The following is a 16,637-nucleotide window of genomic DNA, read 5'->3' on the forward strand; positions in this document are numbered from 1 at the left end:
TTGGCAATCACCTCAGGTAACCTAAGTAAATGAAAAGCTTTCAGATGTTGCTGGTGGCCTTGCTGAGGCTTCTTTCAGCACAGTTTCATTTTATGTTAAATCAGTGTTGTCAGTGGGGCTTTCAAGCATTTCTATTTATTTCTTATCTAACTTTAAAATAAGAACTCCACACGTGGATTTTAATTAATTTAATGTCATATTAAGTTCATTGGGGATTGATTAATTAATTTGTCTGATTCTAACTGATCTGTGAATTAGTAATGGAAATGGTATCATGGTCACAGAGAAGTGTGAAACATACTTCAGGATGTTATAATAACAAATGAGGTTCTTAAGACTTCTCTCCTGTCATGTACCAATCGGATTTCCAGCAAGCTGCTGCCAATCCCCAGTGAACTCAATTTGGTATATTTAGTGCTTCACTGGAGATACCATGGGAATCTGTCATTCCTACTATAGAACACAGCTACTTTTCCCTAACTGGGAAAATGAAAACCTAATAACGTGGATTTTTCGAAGAGGTTGTTGTTATGTTTATGTACAGTTTCCTGAGTTCAGCTGTCCAGATGTTGCTAGATGATGTTTTATAAGAGAAGCATGTAAGTTTCTATTCTGTTCTGTTTATTTTCATCGTTTTTATTCAGTGGAACTGAATCTCTTAATGCTAATATTTTCATTTAGTCCATGATTATTGCTAAAAGGTTCTGCTGATTTCTGAAAAATCTGTCGACCCTACATGGATTATTGGAATGATCATTCTCAGCTCCTGTGTGGCACCTTTCCACCAAGGAAATAACTACAGGAAGGGAAAATAGGGCTGCAATCTAGTGGAAAATCTACATTGCAGTATATCTTTAACTTAAACTTTTCAGTGATATAAAGTGGGGAGAAAAGACAGTGTACCAATATATTACAATGCAGCATAATTTTCAGTAATTTTCAAAATTTGTTAGTGGTTTTGCTGCTAATGAAATACACCGAACCTGAAGCCTACCATACCATGTCATTTGCTCTTAAATGCTTCTGTAATTTTGCTTCCTTTTTTTGGAAGGCTTCCATCTTGCTGTTCTAGAATATTTGTTGCTATGTATCAGGTGAAAAGTTGGCAGAAGTTTAATCTACAGAGCAGAATGGTATACTGAAATCAGTGGAATTAAAATATTTTTAATTGCTGTAAGTGGTGCTATTTAAATTAATTGGGGAGAGAAAGAGCCTGTAAAACAGCTATTCCCTGTCTGTAAAGATGCCTTTGCTTATTAATTATAATCTGAAAAATAGTGTCTTGAAAAATCCCACCACGTTGGCTAAATCCAAGGAAATTCTACTTGTACCAGATTTGGATGGAAATGCAAACTCTTTTTATTTCATAATTTTGACAAATATTTACGTTGTATTTTGTTTGACTTTTTTTTTTTTTTTGGTGACAGAAAGATGCTTTTTTTCTATGTTAAATCAATCAGCTTGTTTCCTGTCTCATATAAATGGTGAAATTCATTGAATGAGGTCAGTATTTTGAATTGTACATTTCTGGACTTCAAAGCAATTATGTCATGAAATATGCCTCAGTTAATATTTCACTCTGGTGCAAACCTCTGTCTTATAAACAAGTTTACAGTTTTGTGAGGAAATGCTTCACAGCCTAGATATTCTTTAAAGTTCTCGAGTTTAAAGATTTTTGAAGAACAAAGTGAAGTTAAAACTTTGAGCTTGCAAGATGAACTGTATGGCAAGATACCAAAAGGAATATTAATTAAAAAAAAAAAAAAAAAAAGCAGGTGGATACTGTTTCTGGAAAACTAAGATGGAAGAGGATTAGAGAGAAATATGAACATTGGTCTGTTTGTTTTCAAATAAACTTTCTAGGTGAAAATCTTGAAAACAAATGAGGTGGGTAAGGACTTTGTACAAAATATTTCTTTCAATGTTTTTCTTTTCCACTGTGCTTAGTAAAGGGTAAAAGAATGAATCTCAGAGCTATTGGCCTAAACCAACAGTTAAATAATAAATGTGCTATTGCCCATTATTCCAAAAGACTGACTCACTGCACTAGATGTAGTTAGTGGCTAATATACTTTGACTGGTACATTTAATTGAAATTACTGCTCCCTATTCTCCTTACACACTATGGAGCTCCTGCAGATCAACCCAAGAAGCATCTATTCACCAGATCAATTATTTTACTGACACAGGTATTCCTCCTAGCATAGGTGGAGAGTGTTGCTCAAGAATTACACTGACGTGCTACACCCAAGTGGAAGTAGCACTGAAATCCTGAAATCAATGTAGTTTGGGTTCACTGCACGATTGTGGTAAATGGCTGCACTATTGCACATTTCATCTGTGCATCTGTAAGAACAAGATCCTGTGAAAGCAGTTTGAGATGAACAGATGGAAAATTTCTTTCTACTGACAGTGCAGATCATTATTTATCGAATGCTGCCCCCAAAGATTTCTGTTCAGTGCAGATGAACCCGAGGGCATATTTGCATGCTGATGTTAATCTGCAGAATGAAACAATAGTTCTTAATTAACTTTGTCCTTGCAGTAATGTGTGTTTTTTTTTTCAAGACAGAAGAAAAGCATGTGTTTCAGAACTGAGGGGGGGGGGAAAAAAAGGCTAAAAATTATCATCTAAAAGAAAAGTAGAAGGGTCTTACAAAAGAAGTTAAATTGAATTTGCAGAATGTCTGTACAGAAACTGCATCAGCAGAAACTGTAAGAAATATTCCAGGTCTCCCCCGTGGGGAAATTTTGAGCAGACTTTTCATATGTGATTTTGCTTCATTCGCAGACCAAAAAAAGCCGATTCTAGTCTGCTTTTGTGATTTACTTACACTTCATTGCTGAAGAGCAACTTCTACCCTAAAGAAGCATACTTTGTACGCTTTTCAAAGCGGTCAAGTCATTGCAAAGAGGAGTGGTAGATGGAGGATGTAACAGGTAGAAGGAGTAATGAGGGATTATTTGCAAGCAGCAAGGAAAATGTAACTATGAGCACTTTTGGCACTAATGCTGGTACCCTTTGAGCAAGTTGAAGACAACAGAGTGAGGCCATCTGATTGGTCTGAGTCATTAAAAAGAGGGGTGTCATTAAGACAATGGGTCAGTGATGCCAGTAAAGAGCAGGCCAGAGAATACCACAAATTCAGACTGTAAAAGCCCAGAAAGCTGGGCAAAACTAGGAAAATCCAACAACCCTGCTTTATTGTTGAATTTTGTCTTCCAGGGACAGAATGGTATAGAAACAGGATTTCTGCATTACAGATGATGTCATGTTATTTTTGGCATTTCTTTCTTTAAATAGAAAGAGTAAGAGATGAGAATGAGTGGGCCTGTGTACAAGGATTGTGCTACTCCAGTCATAATTTCAAATGTAAATTGTAGTGTAAGTTGTAAAACATCTTCCAATTTACTTTGAAGTTTGCACTTTTCTAAATAAGATTTCAATGTTTTATCATGTCAGATGTCTATAGAATGGTTATAAAAAGGGGTGGGAGGATAAAAACCTTTCCTCCTTTTTTTTTCTGTGTTTTTGCTTGTATTTTTTTTTTTTTTTTAATATTAAAAGAATTAGTGACAGCAAAGCTTCAGGAAAGTTGGACAAAGTTTGGGCTTCTAAATCTCATTTTGTTTTTACATTAATAAAATATATAAGCAGGTATGCTTAGAGAAGGTAACAGATGATACTTATCAAAACAAACCATAAAAGCATCTGGAAAAGAAAGATGATGCCATCACCAGCTGCTAAGGAGAAAAAGCTTAATTGTACTTAAACTGAAGCTTAATGTATTTAAATAATGATCCCGGAGGTGTGCTGATGCAATTTTGTAATGACGGGTGGTCTGAGAAGGATATTTCTTTGGTTTTGTCTTTAGGAGGGGAAAAAAAAAATCTTCTTCAAAAATTTCAGATTTTGCAGACAGAGATTTTTCAGAAACACTAAATTTGTAAAGTTAGCTGTGAGGTATGTGGGAGTATAGAAAAAGAAAATCACAAACAAAAAAGCTGGTATCCAGTATTTGTACTGCTGATATCACACACTAGCATATGGTTCTGTTTATCAAAGCAGCATGTTATCGTTGGATATAACTCCGAGTTTTATAAATTTCATATCAAACAATCCAAATACAGTCAATTTTCGTGACTAACATCCTATTTGCTAAAAGATAATGCACTATGGATAGATGTCTGGTCGTGCACGTGTGTGTGACACATCTTTCTTAAAACTACCATATGTGTTCTGGACAGTTTTTGTTAAAATGAGTTTGCATTCTCCAGAACTCAACAACTGTTTCTCAGTTTACTTTTTCAAATTTCAAACTCTTCACAGAATGACACCAGTTGATATAGTCACTGTCTATTCTGATTCATGCAAAAACAATGTAAAAATAGCTTTCAGCAGCAACATGTAAAGCAGGGTTTTCCATATCGAGGTCAGAGAATCCCTTGTGTTTACAAGCATGGTGGGAAGGAACTAGACAAGATTTAAGCATTGCTAACATGGCATTAAAAAGAACTTCAGCTGGAATATCCAAGAAAACATTCACATCAATCGTGTTTCTCTTCTAATTTGTTGAAACTTGGTTTAATTTATTTGCCTTTAAATTTTATTAATTCCAACTGGGAAGTAAGTATTAATAGGAGCTCACATCCATACATACTATACAGTAATTTTTTTTTGGGGGGTGCACAGTTGAAAGTAATGGCTAGATTATGATTGTTACGGAGTCATTTTAGTTTGTTTTATTCTAATTGGTTGGAAATCCTGGTCTAACAACACATAAGAGCTGTCTGTTCTTGTGACTTGTTCTTTATATAGTCATCTTGTAGTTATGTGGATATTTCCATGCTTTAGGAAGTGCTGTGTTGCAGGGAATTCATGACAGTTCTGTTCATCTTTATGAATGACGTGTCTACCATATTTTTATCTTATCCAGACCGATGCCATGGCATCATCAGGCCTCTTCTTCAAAGATGGAAAAAAGCGCATTGATTATATCTTGGTCTACAAAAAGTCAAGTCTGCAGGTAGAGAAAAGAAGCACGTTTGAGAAGAATTTGAGAGCAGAAGGGCTGATGTTAGAACGAGAGGTGAGTTTTGTAGCTTATGTGGTATAAAGCTATTTATTTAGATACGTTATAAAGTATTTAAAATACTGTCTTACTTGATTGAATGTATAAAATTCCTAGTGTCTTACAAGTCTTTGCGGTCAGGCTGGTCCCTCTGTTTAATGCTATTATACTAACAGTTGTTTGATAGCATGTGTTTAACATGTTAACCTGCTCCTGCATGTTTATATGCTTAAATGCACATGCACCTACACAGTATAGAATCAGTTTTAAATAGGAGCAGGTTTAGTGCAGTATCGAGGGAAATTTCCAGCTCCTGACACCTACAAAACAGAAGAAGCTTCAGTAACCCATATTGTTACTTTAATACATAACCTCTGTCTTTCAGCAGGATGCATGGCATTAAATCCCTCTGTATTTTAAAAGGGCTAAAGATGTCAGACTAATCCATCCCTAGTTTGTGTGTCCTAATCTGCATTGTGCTCTTTGAGCTAGAATAGTTTACAATTTAAGTGCTATTGTTCAGGCTTCTAAATTTTCCAGAATACACTTGAAAATAAGTAGAATAATAATAATAAATAAATGAAAAGCTAGCCTGTTATTCTGGTTGTATTAAGAAGAAAAATCTGATTTTGTATCAAGTTTCAGTACTGTCCCCCTTTTTCTTTAAAAGCTGAAACTCCTGAAGACTAAGAACTTCAGGTATTAGTAGGGAATTAATTTTTTTGTTGTTGCTATAAGGGAAGAATTTTGTCATCTTAATTCTTATCTATAACAATTTATTTTCCCCAAATTCCAAGTTAATGTATGATTAGGCTTCTAATACATTTGCTGATACTACAGAGATGAACGTTTGTTTCTGTGTGCTCACAGTCAAACTTCAAATGAGTACTAAAAACCAAATGTTCTCTGCTTTGTCAGACAATTATGTTATTTTGTTTTGTTATTTGTGTTTGCTTCCATTTCCTTTTTTCATTCTTTCTGTGTCTTAGTTTGAGTGCTGCTCTGTATTGCACTTTGGTGTGGATATTCAGGAATTTTCATTTCCCTACTGTGAAACGTGAAAAAACATTTCAAAGTGTTAAGTTGTTGCTGTTGTGGTTGGGATATCGGTAATGAGAGCATTAATATAAAAATGAAGGAAAACAAAGTCAGGAAAACAGCCTTGGAATTCTGCTGTTTCGTGAATTACTTAAAAAGCAGACGTGTATTTGCTCTATCCTGAAATAAGCTCCTATACTTCACGTGTCTTTTATCCTGTTTTATTCTGCTCTTCAGCTCAGCAGAATTACCTTGCGTGTTCCGTATTAAAGCAATGAGGTTTTAACTGTTGGAAGTCCTTGCAAGTACTGGCTGACAATAAAGCATGTTAAATATTCATAAGTAACTGACCTAATGGTATTGTAAAATTTATTTTTAAGGTTTTAAAAATTGATTGGAGTCTAATAGAAAAAAATAAATATTGGGATGTTTACTGAAATTAGAACAATGCCAGCTGGAATCAATTCACAAGCACTGACCTTTCAGACAAAATATGTCTTTATAAGATAGTAATTCTACATATCAGGTTATTTAAATTTTTACAATATTGTTTTTTCCACATCTTTTGCAAAAAAAAATTAAATCCTAGAAGCAATATTTTAGAACTATGACATGACATTATGTCACTAATAGGTATAATTTTGAACATTTAAAATTGTATTAACTCTTCAATTGAATTTTCTTTTATCTTTACTTACCAAACTGTGTGTTACTTAAGTTTTTGGGTGGCTTTAATCAGACTCACCTCTACCAAAATAATTACATATAAAAATGCATAAAACCGTAGAGTATCCTGAGTGGGAAGGGACCCACAAGGATCACCGAGTCAAGCTCCTGGGTCCCCAAAGTACCACTCAAAAAATCAGATCATGGGTCTGAGAGCGCTGTCCAAACACTTAAGGAAATATAGCTGGGAGAGGAGTTTAAAATTGAAATATTGATTAAGAAAGATAAATTTAGGAACCTGTAATGCTGAAATTCTTGTTTTGTGTTCAGATAAATACATTACACAAAACATTTGCATCGAATATTACTTGTAATTTTCTGGAAGTTCTCAATTCTTACAGAGATGACATTTATAAGTTGATAGAAGGCATCACAGTTACTTCATTGTTCCTGGATTTTCCATTTAGGCCAAGTGGGACCTGCAGACTTCCCTCAGCTGTTCTTGTGGCTCTTACATTCTTCTTGAATGGGACACACATTAAATGGTCATGAAATGGCTCATCAAAAATGATTTTTGAGGGGATGTTTATTTATTCCATGTCAAAATGCTGCATAAAGCCTTTCCCTACTTCTGCTGTGTTTATAAGCAAAGATCTGTCCTACGGGTTCCTTTTTGACAGTTTCTAGGTTATTCATATTACAAGATTTGTGGAGGGGTTTTTATCAATTTTCCTTTGTTCGGGTCAGAGCACTTAAAGTATTTTCAGATCTGTGCAGCAGCTTCATGCAGGAAAGCAGAATTTGCCTCTGAAGAATGCTTTTAGAAACTTGAATGCCGTGTCGTTTTGAATTATTAATATGTGTTTATTTGTTACCTCTTTTTGCAGCCAGCTGTTACAAACAGTGATATCATGTTTGTTAAAATTCACTGTCCATGGGAGACTTTGTGCAAATATGCAGAAAGAATGAACATCAGGATGCCTTTCAGGTATTGCGGAAACCATTTTAAGGAACTTGTAATATAGTACTTAAAATATTATAGCTTTGTTACTTACCTTAAGGCTAAAATTCAATCCACTCGCTGCACTGTGGTCAGGCATGTTTATATTTTAATTTAGCGAGATGAAAAGGAAAGAGGAGAGTAGAAACAAAAAATAGGTACTGTTCTTTTTCAAGTTAGCCTGTGGTATTTGTTTTCAAGCTTACCTTCCAAGTCAAATCAAACACAGACTGTTAGAAAGTATTGTTAATAGTTGACACGTTAGTGAGAAATCTCAAATTCTTGGTCCTTTAATGTTCCTTTGCCAGAATAATAACTTGACCTCAGTTCCTCATCTGTGTGCTAATCAAATTCTATTGTACCTATTTGCAATAAGGAGTGTAGGACAAGTTAACCTCTCCTGTAATAACACAGATTTTAGAAGGAGCAAGTGTTCCTTTTCAACTCAATTAAAGCTGTTTTTGCAGAGAGAGAAGAGCTTTGTTGTGTGCTGTAAACTTCACTGGGAGTCAGAATGGTAACTGGATGCTAAAGCTGTGTGACTCATGGAAAATACCCTTTCAGAACTCCTTTCTCACTTAAATTGCCAAGTGCTCTACCTCTTATGTCCCTGCTGACTTGAGCTATCACGATGTGGCTCTCTTGAGTTAGTCCTAAGCCAGAAACTTAGTCATTGTGAAGCATCCTTAGCTCAAAGCTGGTTTTAAATACCCAGTTTTATACCAAGTTTCCACATCATTGCATTAAGTCCTTTCCATTAAATAATGTGTTCAGTATCAGTCATCTTCTGAATGCTTAAGAATATTATTATAGTTCCCTTTGAGCTTCCCTGGTTTGAGTAATTCTTGTTTATGTTTTAAATATAGAAGTGTTTGTATATGTGTATGCATGCAAACTAAATTCCTATTCCAAAGAGTTCTTTCTTGCTTTTAATACTTGAAGTCACAAATGATAGCTTTTAGCAGTGGTTTGAATTCTTCCTCATTTTATTAAATCCATAGATCAGCAGTGCCCTTCAGAAAATACTGGTTAACTTTTACACTACTTTATTTTGAAGCTATTCTTAGTTGTTGTGTTAGTAATTGACAGGTAAATATATTCTGTCTTTTCCAAAGTGTCTGAGCCATGTTTCTTTGGTTTTGGGTTGATGCTTCAGCTTCCTTCTATCCTAGGCATATCAGATACACAAAAAGTAGTTAAAATGCTAAATTCTGTTGCTTGACTTTGTTAGTTTGTAGAGTGAAACAATTACCTGGTAAGAAAGAAAGAAGCCTGCTGCCTACCTCCAGCTCTGTGAAAAGTATGGAATTGATCACCATTTTTTTGTGTCTTGAGAAAAGATTTAAGAAGGAATTAAAATGAGATTGCAATGTCAGAATTGTGTGAATATTTCAAATAAGCTATTTCTTTCATTTCTGTACTTTTTAAAATAACAATAAGCGTGGCAGTTTTATTGTGAACACAAAGTGGACACAGCAGATTTGAACAAAGGTCCACCTTGCTTTGCCAGCAGCCAGTCTCAGACGTTTAATACAGAAGCAGAGAAGTATTTCATGATGCCCTCTGGTTCCAGAAATCTATGGTTTAGAGACTTTCTGAGACAGAGCTTGTCTTCATGTGTGTTTTTATTTGCCCCTGATGGCCTTTGCACGGATGTAAAAATAGCCTCTTGTGCTTCCATTACAGCATCACATGGTCGCACATTTTGTAATTTCGTTACATGTTCTGGCAAAAGCACTATCATTCACTTAAGTATTGAGCTTACTTATTTAAGTTAGCAAGGCATATGGAAGGCATATATTTTTTTTTCCTGAGGTAACTATTTTCTCTCTTCAGTGGGTAGAAGAAGCTTAAATCATACCATTGTGCTGTAATTGCAATGAACTAGTGCTCCCTTCTAAGAGCAGATTATTTCTCTTCAGCTTTGTCTGATTTATCAGCAGCTTCTTTCTGTCTATTTTGGATGCGTAATTTAAGAAGAGAGCTAACCTTCCCTGCAGTGCTTCAATGCAGTACACCCTTATCCTCTTGTACAGGGTTGCAAAATTTTGGCTTTCAGCTACACTCCTTAAAATATCAGTACCACGTATGAATAATACATGAAGAAGAAGTCTCCTGAATTATACTCATACTTTTTAGTATGCTCAATCTAGGAATCGAAACAAAATCAGTGTTTTTATTACACAAGAAGTATTTCTGTTACTGAAAAGTAACTAATTTTTTTTGTCTGACCAAGGGACTAACCAGCATCCTAGAACTCATTTTTAGCATGGCATTATGCCTAAATGTGTTGGCAGATACATAGTATGCGTCATATATGCAATCTAAGATGGAATCTCAGTGTTTCAATTACAAAAGGAAATTTTCCTAGCATTTCAACAGATTACAGTAATCACCATTGCTGTCTATATGCATTCAAATAGGACAATGTTTAAATTATGACTGCGTTATACTTTGATTTTAAATAAATTTAAATATGTGTTCTGACAGGAGAAATGTAACTGTGATATGGTTACATATCACAGTTATGGTTACCCAGACAAAAGCTTCATTGTACCAGTGTCTAAAGGAAGTCCTTGTGAAACATAAATTATCAATGGGTATAATGAAGAAAAAATATGTTTCTGTAGCTTAGCTGGACCCAATATGTGCAAAACAGCTAAGGGTGATGAAAGGAAATGAGCAAAGTGTTTTTTCAAATATCTGATGGCAAAATCCTGTAAAAATTCTTCATTATTTCATTTAAAATTCTGCCTAGTGGTACTAAATATCAGGCTGCCAACAGTCTACAGACTGGTAGATAACTTTGTTATGACCACTTATTTTCTAGGCTCTGTTTCCTTTTCACTCTTTTTACTATACTCATTTTGTTATTATTTTAATATAAGTAATGCACCTTAATGAATCTCAACTACTCTTGAGATGGGCAGTTGCAGATCTTGTGAACTATGTTGGTTCTGGGTTAAGTTCTCCTCTGATGGAGATTTCGTTGGCTAAGTATCCAGAGTGGAAGTGCCATTTTTGTGTGTGTTACCATGAAGGGCAGGGGAAAATAGCAACTGACAACAGGGTTAAGCCCTCATAGTAATGTATCTACCTAAACTTGTTTTAATTACTAATAAAAAATAAAATAAAACATGCAGGAGGAAAAAGGGTTTAGGTGTAAATATAAAGTATGACTTGAATTAAAAAAGGAAAAAATGTCCTGGTGCCAAACTTCACTGTCCCCAATGATTGCCATGGTAAAGATGCAGATATCCCAAGGAATCTGTAGGATCTTGGCCTTTGTTTAGCTGAAATGTGGCGGGAAAGGGTAGAAGGAGGCCAGAGGAAAATTAAAAACTGAAACAAATTATGGAAGGTATGACATTGCAGCAAATATGTCTCTATATTGTTTTCAAACAAACTGTACTCTGAAGACTTCACTGGCAATTTCTGATATTGTTTCTCTGAGGTTACTGTGACCAGTGAATGGTGGAGAGAAAAGAACCGTAACATAAATGTGTTTTGTTTCAGTTAGTGCTCTTAGATTTGTAGGGCCACATGTTGTTCTTCAGTTGGATGCAAAAAGCCAAGCGAAGGGAAGGTGATGGTACACCACTCCAGAGAGTGAAGTTGGGACCTAATGGTGCTAAGTGCTTATGGTATTAATGCGCAGAGTGCATAAAGCATTTATTAGCGTGGGAGTGCTGGTAATTCTTCTAAAATTAGTTCTATGGAATAAAAAAAAAAATGCTAAGAAAGATGCCATGAAATGAATATGAGCATGACAGCATTTGGTCCTTCTCTAATGGGTGTCTTGTGAATGAATCATGGATTAGTTATTGTTATTAGCTACAATGCAAAGAAGTAAATCTTACTCTGGAGCAAACTTTAAACTTGAAAATATGTGAGGTCACAGTATTTTAAAGTGCTTTATTCATCTTTCTATTAATATGAATGTTTTTAAATGTCCAATGTTCTTTTATGATGTATATGTCCTTTTCAACTGTCTCCTGCTTGATTATTCTCAGCTGATTTCTGCTGTTCTTTCAGGAAAAAATGTTATTACACTGACTGGAGGAGCAAAACCATGGGCAGGTTGGTGGGTGATGTGTAGATTCTAATTTTGTCAAATAGTCACCCTGCTAAAGAAAATCCATTTGCAGTTGTAAATTTATCCAGGAAACTTGGAAAATTAGATTATTTCCCTCAAAACTCAAAACATGTTAGCTCCAAGTGCTAAAATATTCATCTGTAACAAGATGCATTTCTCTAAAGCTTTGCCAGTTCTTGTTTTAGAAATGCAAAAGTGTTTATGCCAGGAAAAAAGTGGCCCTTATCCTGGCAGCAAAGATTTAATACTGGATCTATCTCTACAGTTACGTCTGCTGTTACTAAGACATGTTACATTAGTGTGGAAGATACTTTTGAGTGCATGTCTTAAGTAAACTCTGGTAGTCAGCTATTTCCTTAAATGCATAAATGTAACTTTTCTCATGTGCATCCTGTTGATCAACTGCATCGATGATGCCCTGAAGGCTGGTTTGAATTCTTATTTGATAGCTGACAGTTTGCTGCAGTGAAAGACTTTTAACTCTGAGATTTCATGAGGTTACTATCTTCTAAAATATCTTTCAGTCTGTCATAAATGGCTTTCTTTCCTGAAAACCGTCCAGCTATAGCATTTAAAGCCCAGGGAGCTAGTAGTGAGTAGCCAGGCTAGGATGGCAGGGCTGCCAAATGAAGGCCAGTGCACACAAAGCTCACCTGAACCTGAGGCTGCTGCTTCGGTGAAAGGAGCCTGGAGGAGCTAGGATGGGGAGATACTGTGAGCTGTAACTGCTCCCTCTTGCTCTAGTCAGGCAAAATGATGTTTTGTAAATCCTAATTACCAACAGAAAAGATGAGATTTTTTTATTTTATTGTTTTTTACGTGAGGGAAAACTCCCAAAAGAGTTTTCTGTGGTTGGTTTTCTTGAGATGAATCTTGATTACATTTGATTTAAGTTCTCCCATTTTTACTTTAGATGATGAAGAACTCTCGTTATTTCTCAGGAATAATTTATATGGTCTCACGGTATCAGTTTGCAAGATAATGTTTTAACAAAAATAGACAAAGCACTGCTGAACATCAAAGTAAGAAAAAACTGCATAAGCAAATAAAATATATTAAAATAAAACAACCTGTTACATAAATTTACAACTGCATTTTTCCTCTTCCCAGTCATTCACATGCTTGCTCCATTTTACCATGCGTTATGAAAAATTTAAGTGATGTGCTTTGCCTTTGAAAAGGCAAAATTAACAGAGCTTTATTTTGTCTTAATTTATCTGAAACCCATCTGGTGAGTCCTAGAAATGAAATCAATTTATTTTCCTTATTTAGAAGGACAGAAACATGCTTTTGAAGTTGTGCAGTACCCGTGAACTAAGTAATAAGCAGTTTTAATGCCAGATTGATTCTACATTCAAAACAAATGTTTTTACCTGTAATATACCCGGAATTTGGGAATCTAGTTGTTTGTTGTTTTTTGTTTTTTTTCCTCTGGCACTTGATACAATCCAGTGCACAGAGGAACAGTGTGAAAAAGAAGCTGTGTCTGAAGTTGCAAGCTAACTGTAAGGTTGCTGACATATCCATCTCATCATTCTAACTTCTGCTACTGTCATCGTCTCCCTGCATCCCAAGGCTTTTCAAACCTAACTTCTCTGTAATTTATCAAATAGTTTTTAATATTTCTAAGTGGAGTTTGCAATAGCTAGGCTGAGGAATATGTATGAAAATATTTGTGTATCGAAGGTAAAATTTTGATGCTACTGAGTTTCTGTAATTAAGAAAATGGGTTTAGACTATTACATTAGGCCCTGCTGTGACATATACACTTCCCTGAATTTTATTGGCGCGGTAATATGGTAGATGAATATGTTTATACATGTCTTTAAGTCCACAAAAAATTATTAGGAGCATGGTTAAAAGAATAAAGGTAAGTGTAGTGCTTATTGATATACTGTGTTTCTCATGTGTGATATCTACATGGTATCTATCTACAGCCAGTTTATTTATTTGCATACCTTAAAAAAAGGCAAAATTGTATACAATAGTGTGAAGCTTGATTTCTGTTCATAGGGCTAGTCTACAGAAATTGTATTTAATAATTTAATTTTTAATAATTTTAAGTAAATAATGCATGTATCAAAAATAGTCTGAACTCCCTCAGATTTATGACTGAATAATCTTATGAATCAGTCTTATATGTGCCATATCAGACACCCCAACACTGGTTAAGGGATGACATTAAGAAGAAGAAAATGAATAGTTGCTACAGTATGCAGGTTCATTCTTGCTAGTGAAATGTTAACATTATTTTATATTTGTAAGGCTAGAGAACCAGAAATGAATTTGTTCAGCAATTTAGTTGCAGTATCCTGCTTTGCAAAAAGACTTCTAAAACTTTTTTGATTTCAATTTGTACACTGAAATAAATCTGTTAATATCATTCCATAGGATACATGTTGCAGATTTTTTTTTTGGTGGTGAAAACGTTGCAGTATTGTGTCCCTATATTGAAACTGTCAACCATAACACATTTACCATTACAAAGCATACCACAAGGTCTATACAATTTGGTGGCACGTGGTTGACAATTTTTGACCACTGTCTTGCGTGTTAGAGTACAAGAGGCAAACACTGAGCAAGCTAATGGCTGGTGATCGCTGTCAAAAATGTCTTTCTGAAGAATGGCATTTGCTCAGTTCTGGTGTCTTGTTCCACTATAACCATGAATCCTGGTCAGAAAATTCCAATAGCAGTTTCATAAGGAGAAGTAATTGCTCCTTTAAGTCATTGTGGTTAAAGAGTGAAAGGCTGTGAGGAAGAGATAGGAGTGATAGAAGGTCACTGTTCTGCAAATAGCACAGTAGTATGGATGTATTGTAGATCAAGCTTCCTTGACTCCTTGAAACTAAAGGCACACCGGAGACTCAAGTCATGTTAGATTAATTCTCAGTGCACCAAGTTCACCTTTGAGGTGCTTTTTTGCATTGGAGTCTGCTGAGGAAACATAATCTGCAAGGATTTTTGGACTAAACAGTTCTCCAAAAACAACAACCAACAAAACAGAATGTAACAGAACATTTGAGTACAAAAGGTGAACAAAGCTGAAATTACAAGCATCTTCAAAAATATTTATTTTCATGTCTGAGACTGAAATGCTTGCATGTTTCAGAATAACACCTTGTAGTCTCGTAGTTTCAGTAAGAGTGTATCTGCACACTGTTCAGATGCATTCCCAGCAGTGTTTCCAGTAGGACATTTTTAATCTCATTGCATGAACTGACTTCAACAATGATTTCACCAGACCAGACCTGTTTGCCTTCACTCCTACTGAATAGACTCCACTGAACAGATCTTTCTGAACAGAAATCTTTCTGAACAGCTAATTTTGACCTGGAAAGTCATTCTGACTAAGTGTGCTAATATTTAGTCCTCAAACAATCAGTCAAACATTTATCCAATTTTTTTTTTTGCTTTGAATAAAAGCTCCATGAATCTTTAGTGTCATCATTAACTGTAGAGTCTTGTGAGCCAAGAAAAGAGGCTTGTTTGCTGAATTAGTTTTTATATGAGGAAAGATGTAAATTTCAGTGGACGTACTCTATGCTGTCTGAAGAGACTGGGTTTTGGAGTGACGAGCCATAAGTAATGAAAATAAGGTAATGAAAACACCTTAGCGTAGTAAGTCATCTTGTCTCCTAAGAAAAGTTGCATATGTAACATAGACATGATTTTTAGTTTATTCCAATAGTGCTCTTCATCATATTGCATGTTGAAAGAAATAGACTTTGTTTTTTAAAGGGCTAATTTCTTTAAGATAAAAAATATCGGCTAGTGCTTTTTAAATTTTGGAGATGAAACATGGTCAAGGTTCTTTGCAAGACCAATTCTAAAGTAATTTCATAACCAAAAATCTGATATCAGTTGCATTGGATACTGTTCTTCCTGATGTATCTATGTACTTTCCTCTTTAAAAGAAAAGACTGTTTTTAAATCTAAAAAAAAAAAAAAAAAAAAAAAGTCAGCATGTGTATAACGAGAAAGGGAAGAAAAAAAAAAAAAAAAAAAGAAGAAAATCAAGTGCGAACTACCTGCATGGATTGTGTATAATTTTGTGCTGGAAGAATTTCTACTGAAACCATTAAAATAATCAACTGGCACATTAAGGTATTATTTCAGCAGAGGAGGCACTGAAGGGATGCACCTGTGTAGGAATTGTTTTTTGTGTTTCAGCTTTATGAATATATTTCACATGAGTTTTTTGTCTCGTACTGCTTAGTGTCAATAGATTGCTGTCCCTCAAGTGCAGTACCAATTAAATATGGAGTGTGCACGGACTCCTTGGTAATACATAGCAAGAAGAATATATTGAGGATTTTAAATGTATATGTAAAATTATGATCCCACATTTAGTTTAGCTTTCTGTCTGACATGGTGTTAAACAGGGGTACACCTTTTGCTATTTTTATTGATAATAAAACGTTTTCACAGAAGTGGCTTTACTGCCTGAGAGCAATTTGCTGTGATCATTTATTCCTCTTAATTTTGAAATGGGGAGCTGTGCTTCTGTTTAGCACAAGCAGTTACTTCCTTCCCTCAAATAAAAATCTAGTACTAAGCATTACAATTTTTGTGGCTCTGAGATCTCTATGCTTTTTATATCACACATTCATGGTAATTGGTAATTGAGTAAGGCCCATATCCCACTGACCATTATTATTTGGGGAATGTTTTTCCAAAATCCAATTTCTGTCAAGATCTCAGACATGATTGATAATACAGCATACTGTAATGAGACCTGTTCCTTAAATACCCACACTTTATA

The 16,637-nt window shown here is 35.0% G+C and overlaps 1 protein-coding gene across 5 annotated transcripts in view; it reads left to right on the forward strand.

Annotated features, from left to right (window-relative positions):
* Positions 1-16,637, forward strand: part of ANO3 (anoctamin 3) — a 206,469-nt gene that overhangs the window by 137,116 nt on the left and 52,716 nt on the right. For 4 of the 5 annotated variants that reach the window (XM_032187907.1, XM_032187911.1, XM_032187909.1 and 1 more), the window contains exons 5-7: positions 4,938-5,090; positions 7,664-7,764; positions 11,812-11,856. In XM_032187907.1, the coding sequence (XP_032043798.1) occupies positions 4,938-5,090; positions 7,664-7,764; positions 11,812-11,856 (299 nt within the window). The remainder of the gene's footprint in view (positions 1-4,937; positions 5,091-7,663; positions 7,765-11,811; positions 11,857-16,637) is intronic. The other variant, XM_032187908.1, reaches the window with a different exon arrangement.

This window comes from Aythya fuligula, chromosome 5 (assembly GCF_009819795.1).
Source record: "Aythya fuligula isolate bAytFul2 chromosome 5, bAytFul2.pri, whole genome shotgun sequence".
NCBI classification, from domain to species: domain Eukaryota; kingdom Metazoa; phylum Chordata; class Aves; order Anseriformes; family Anatidae; genus Aythya; species Aythya fuligula.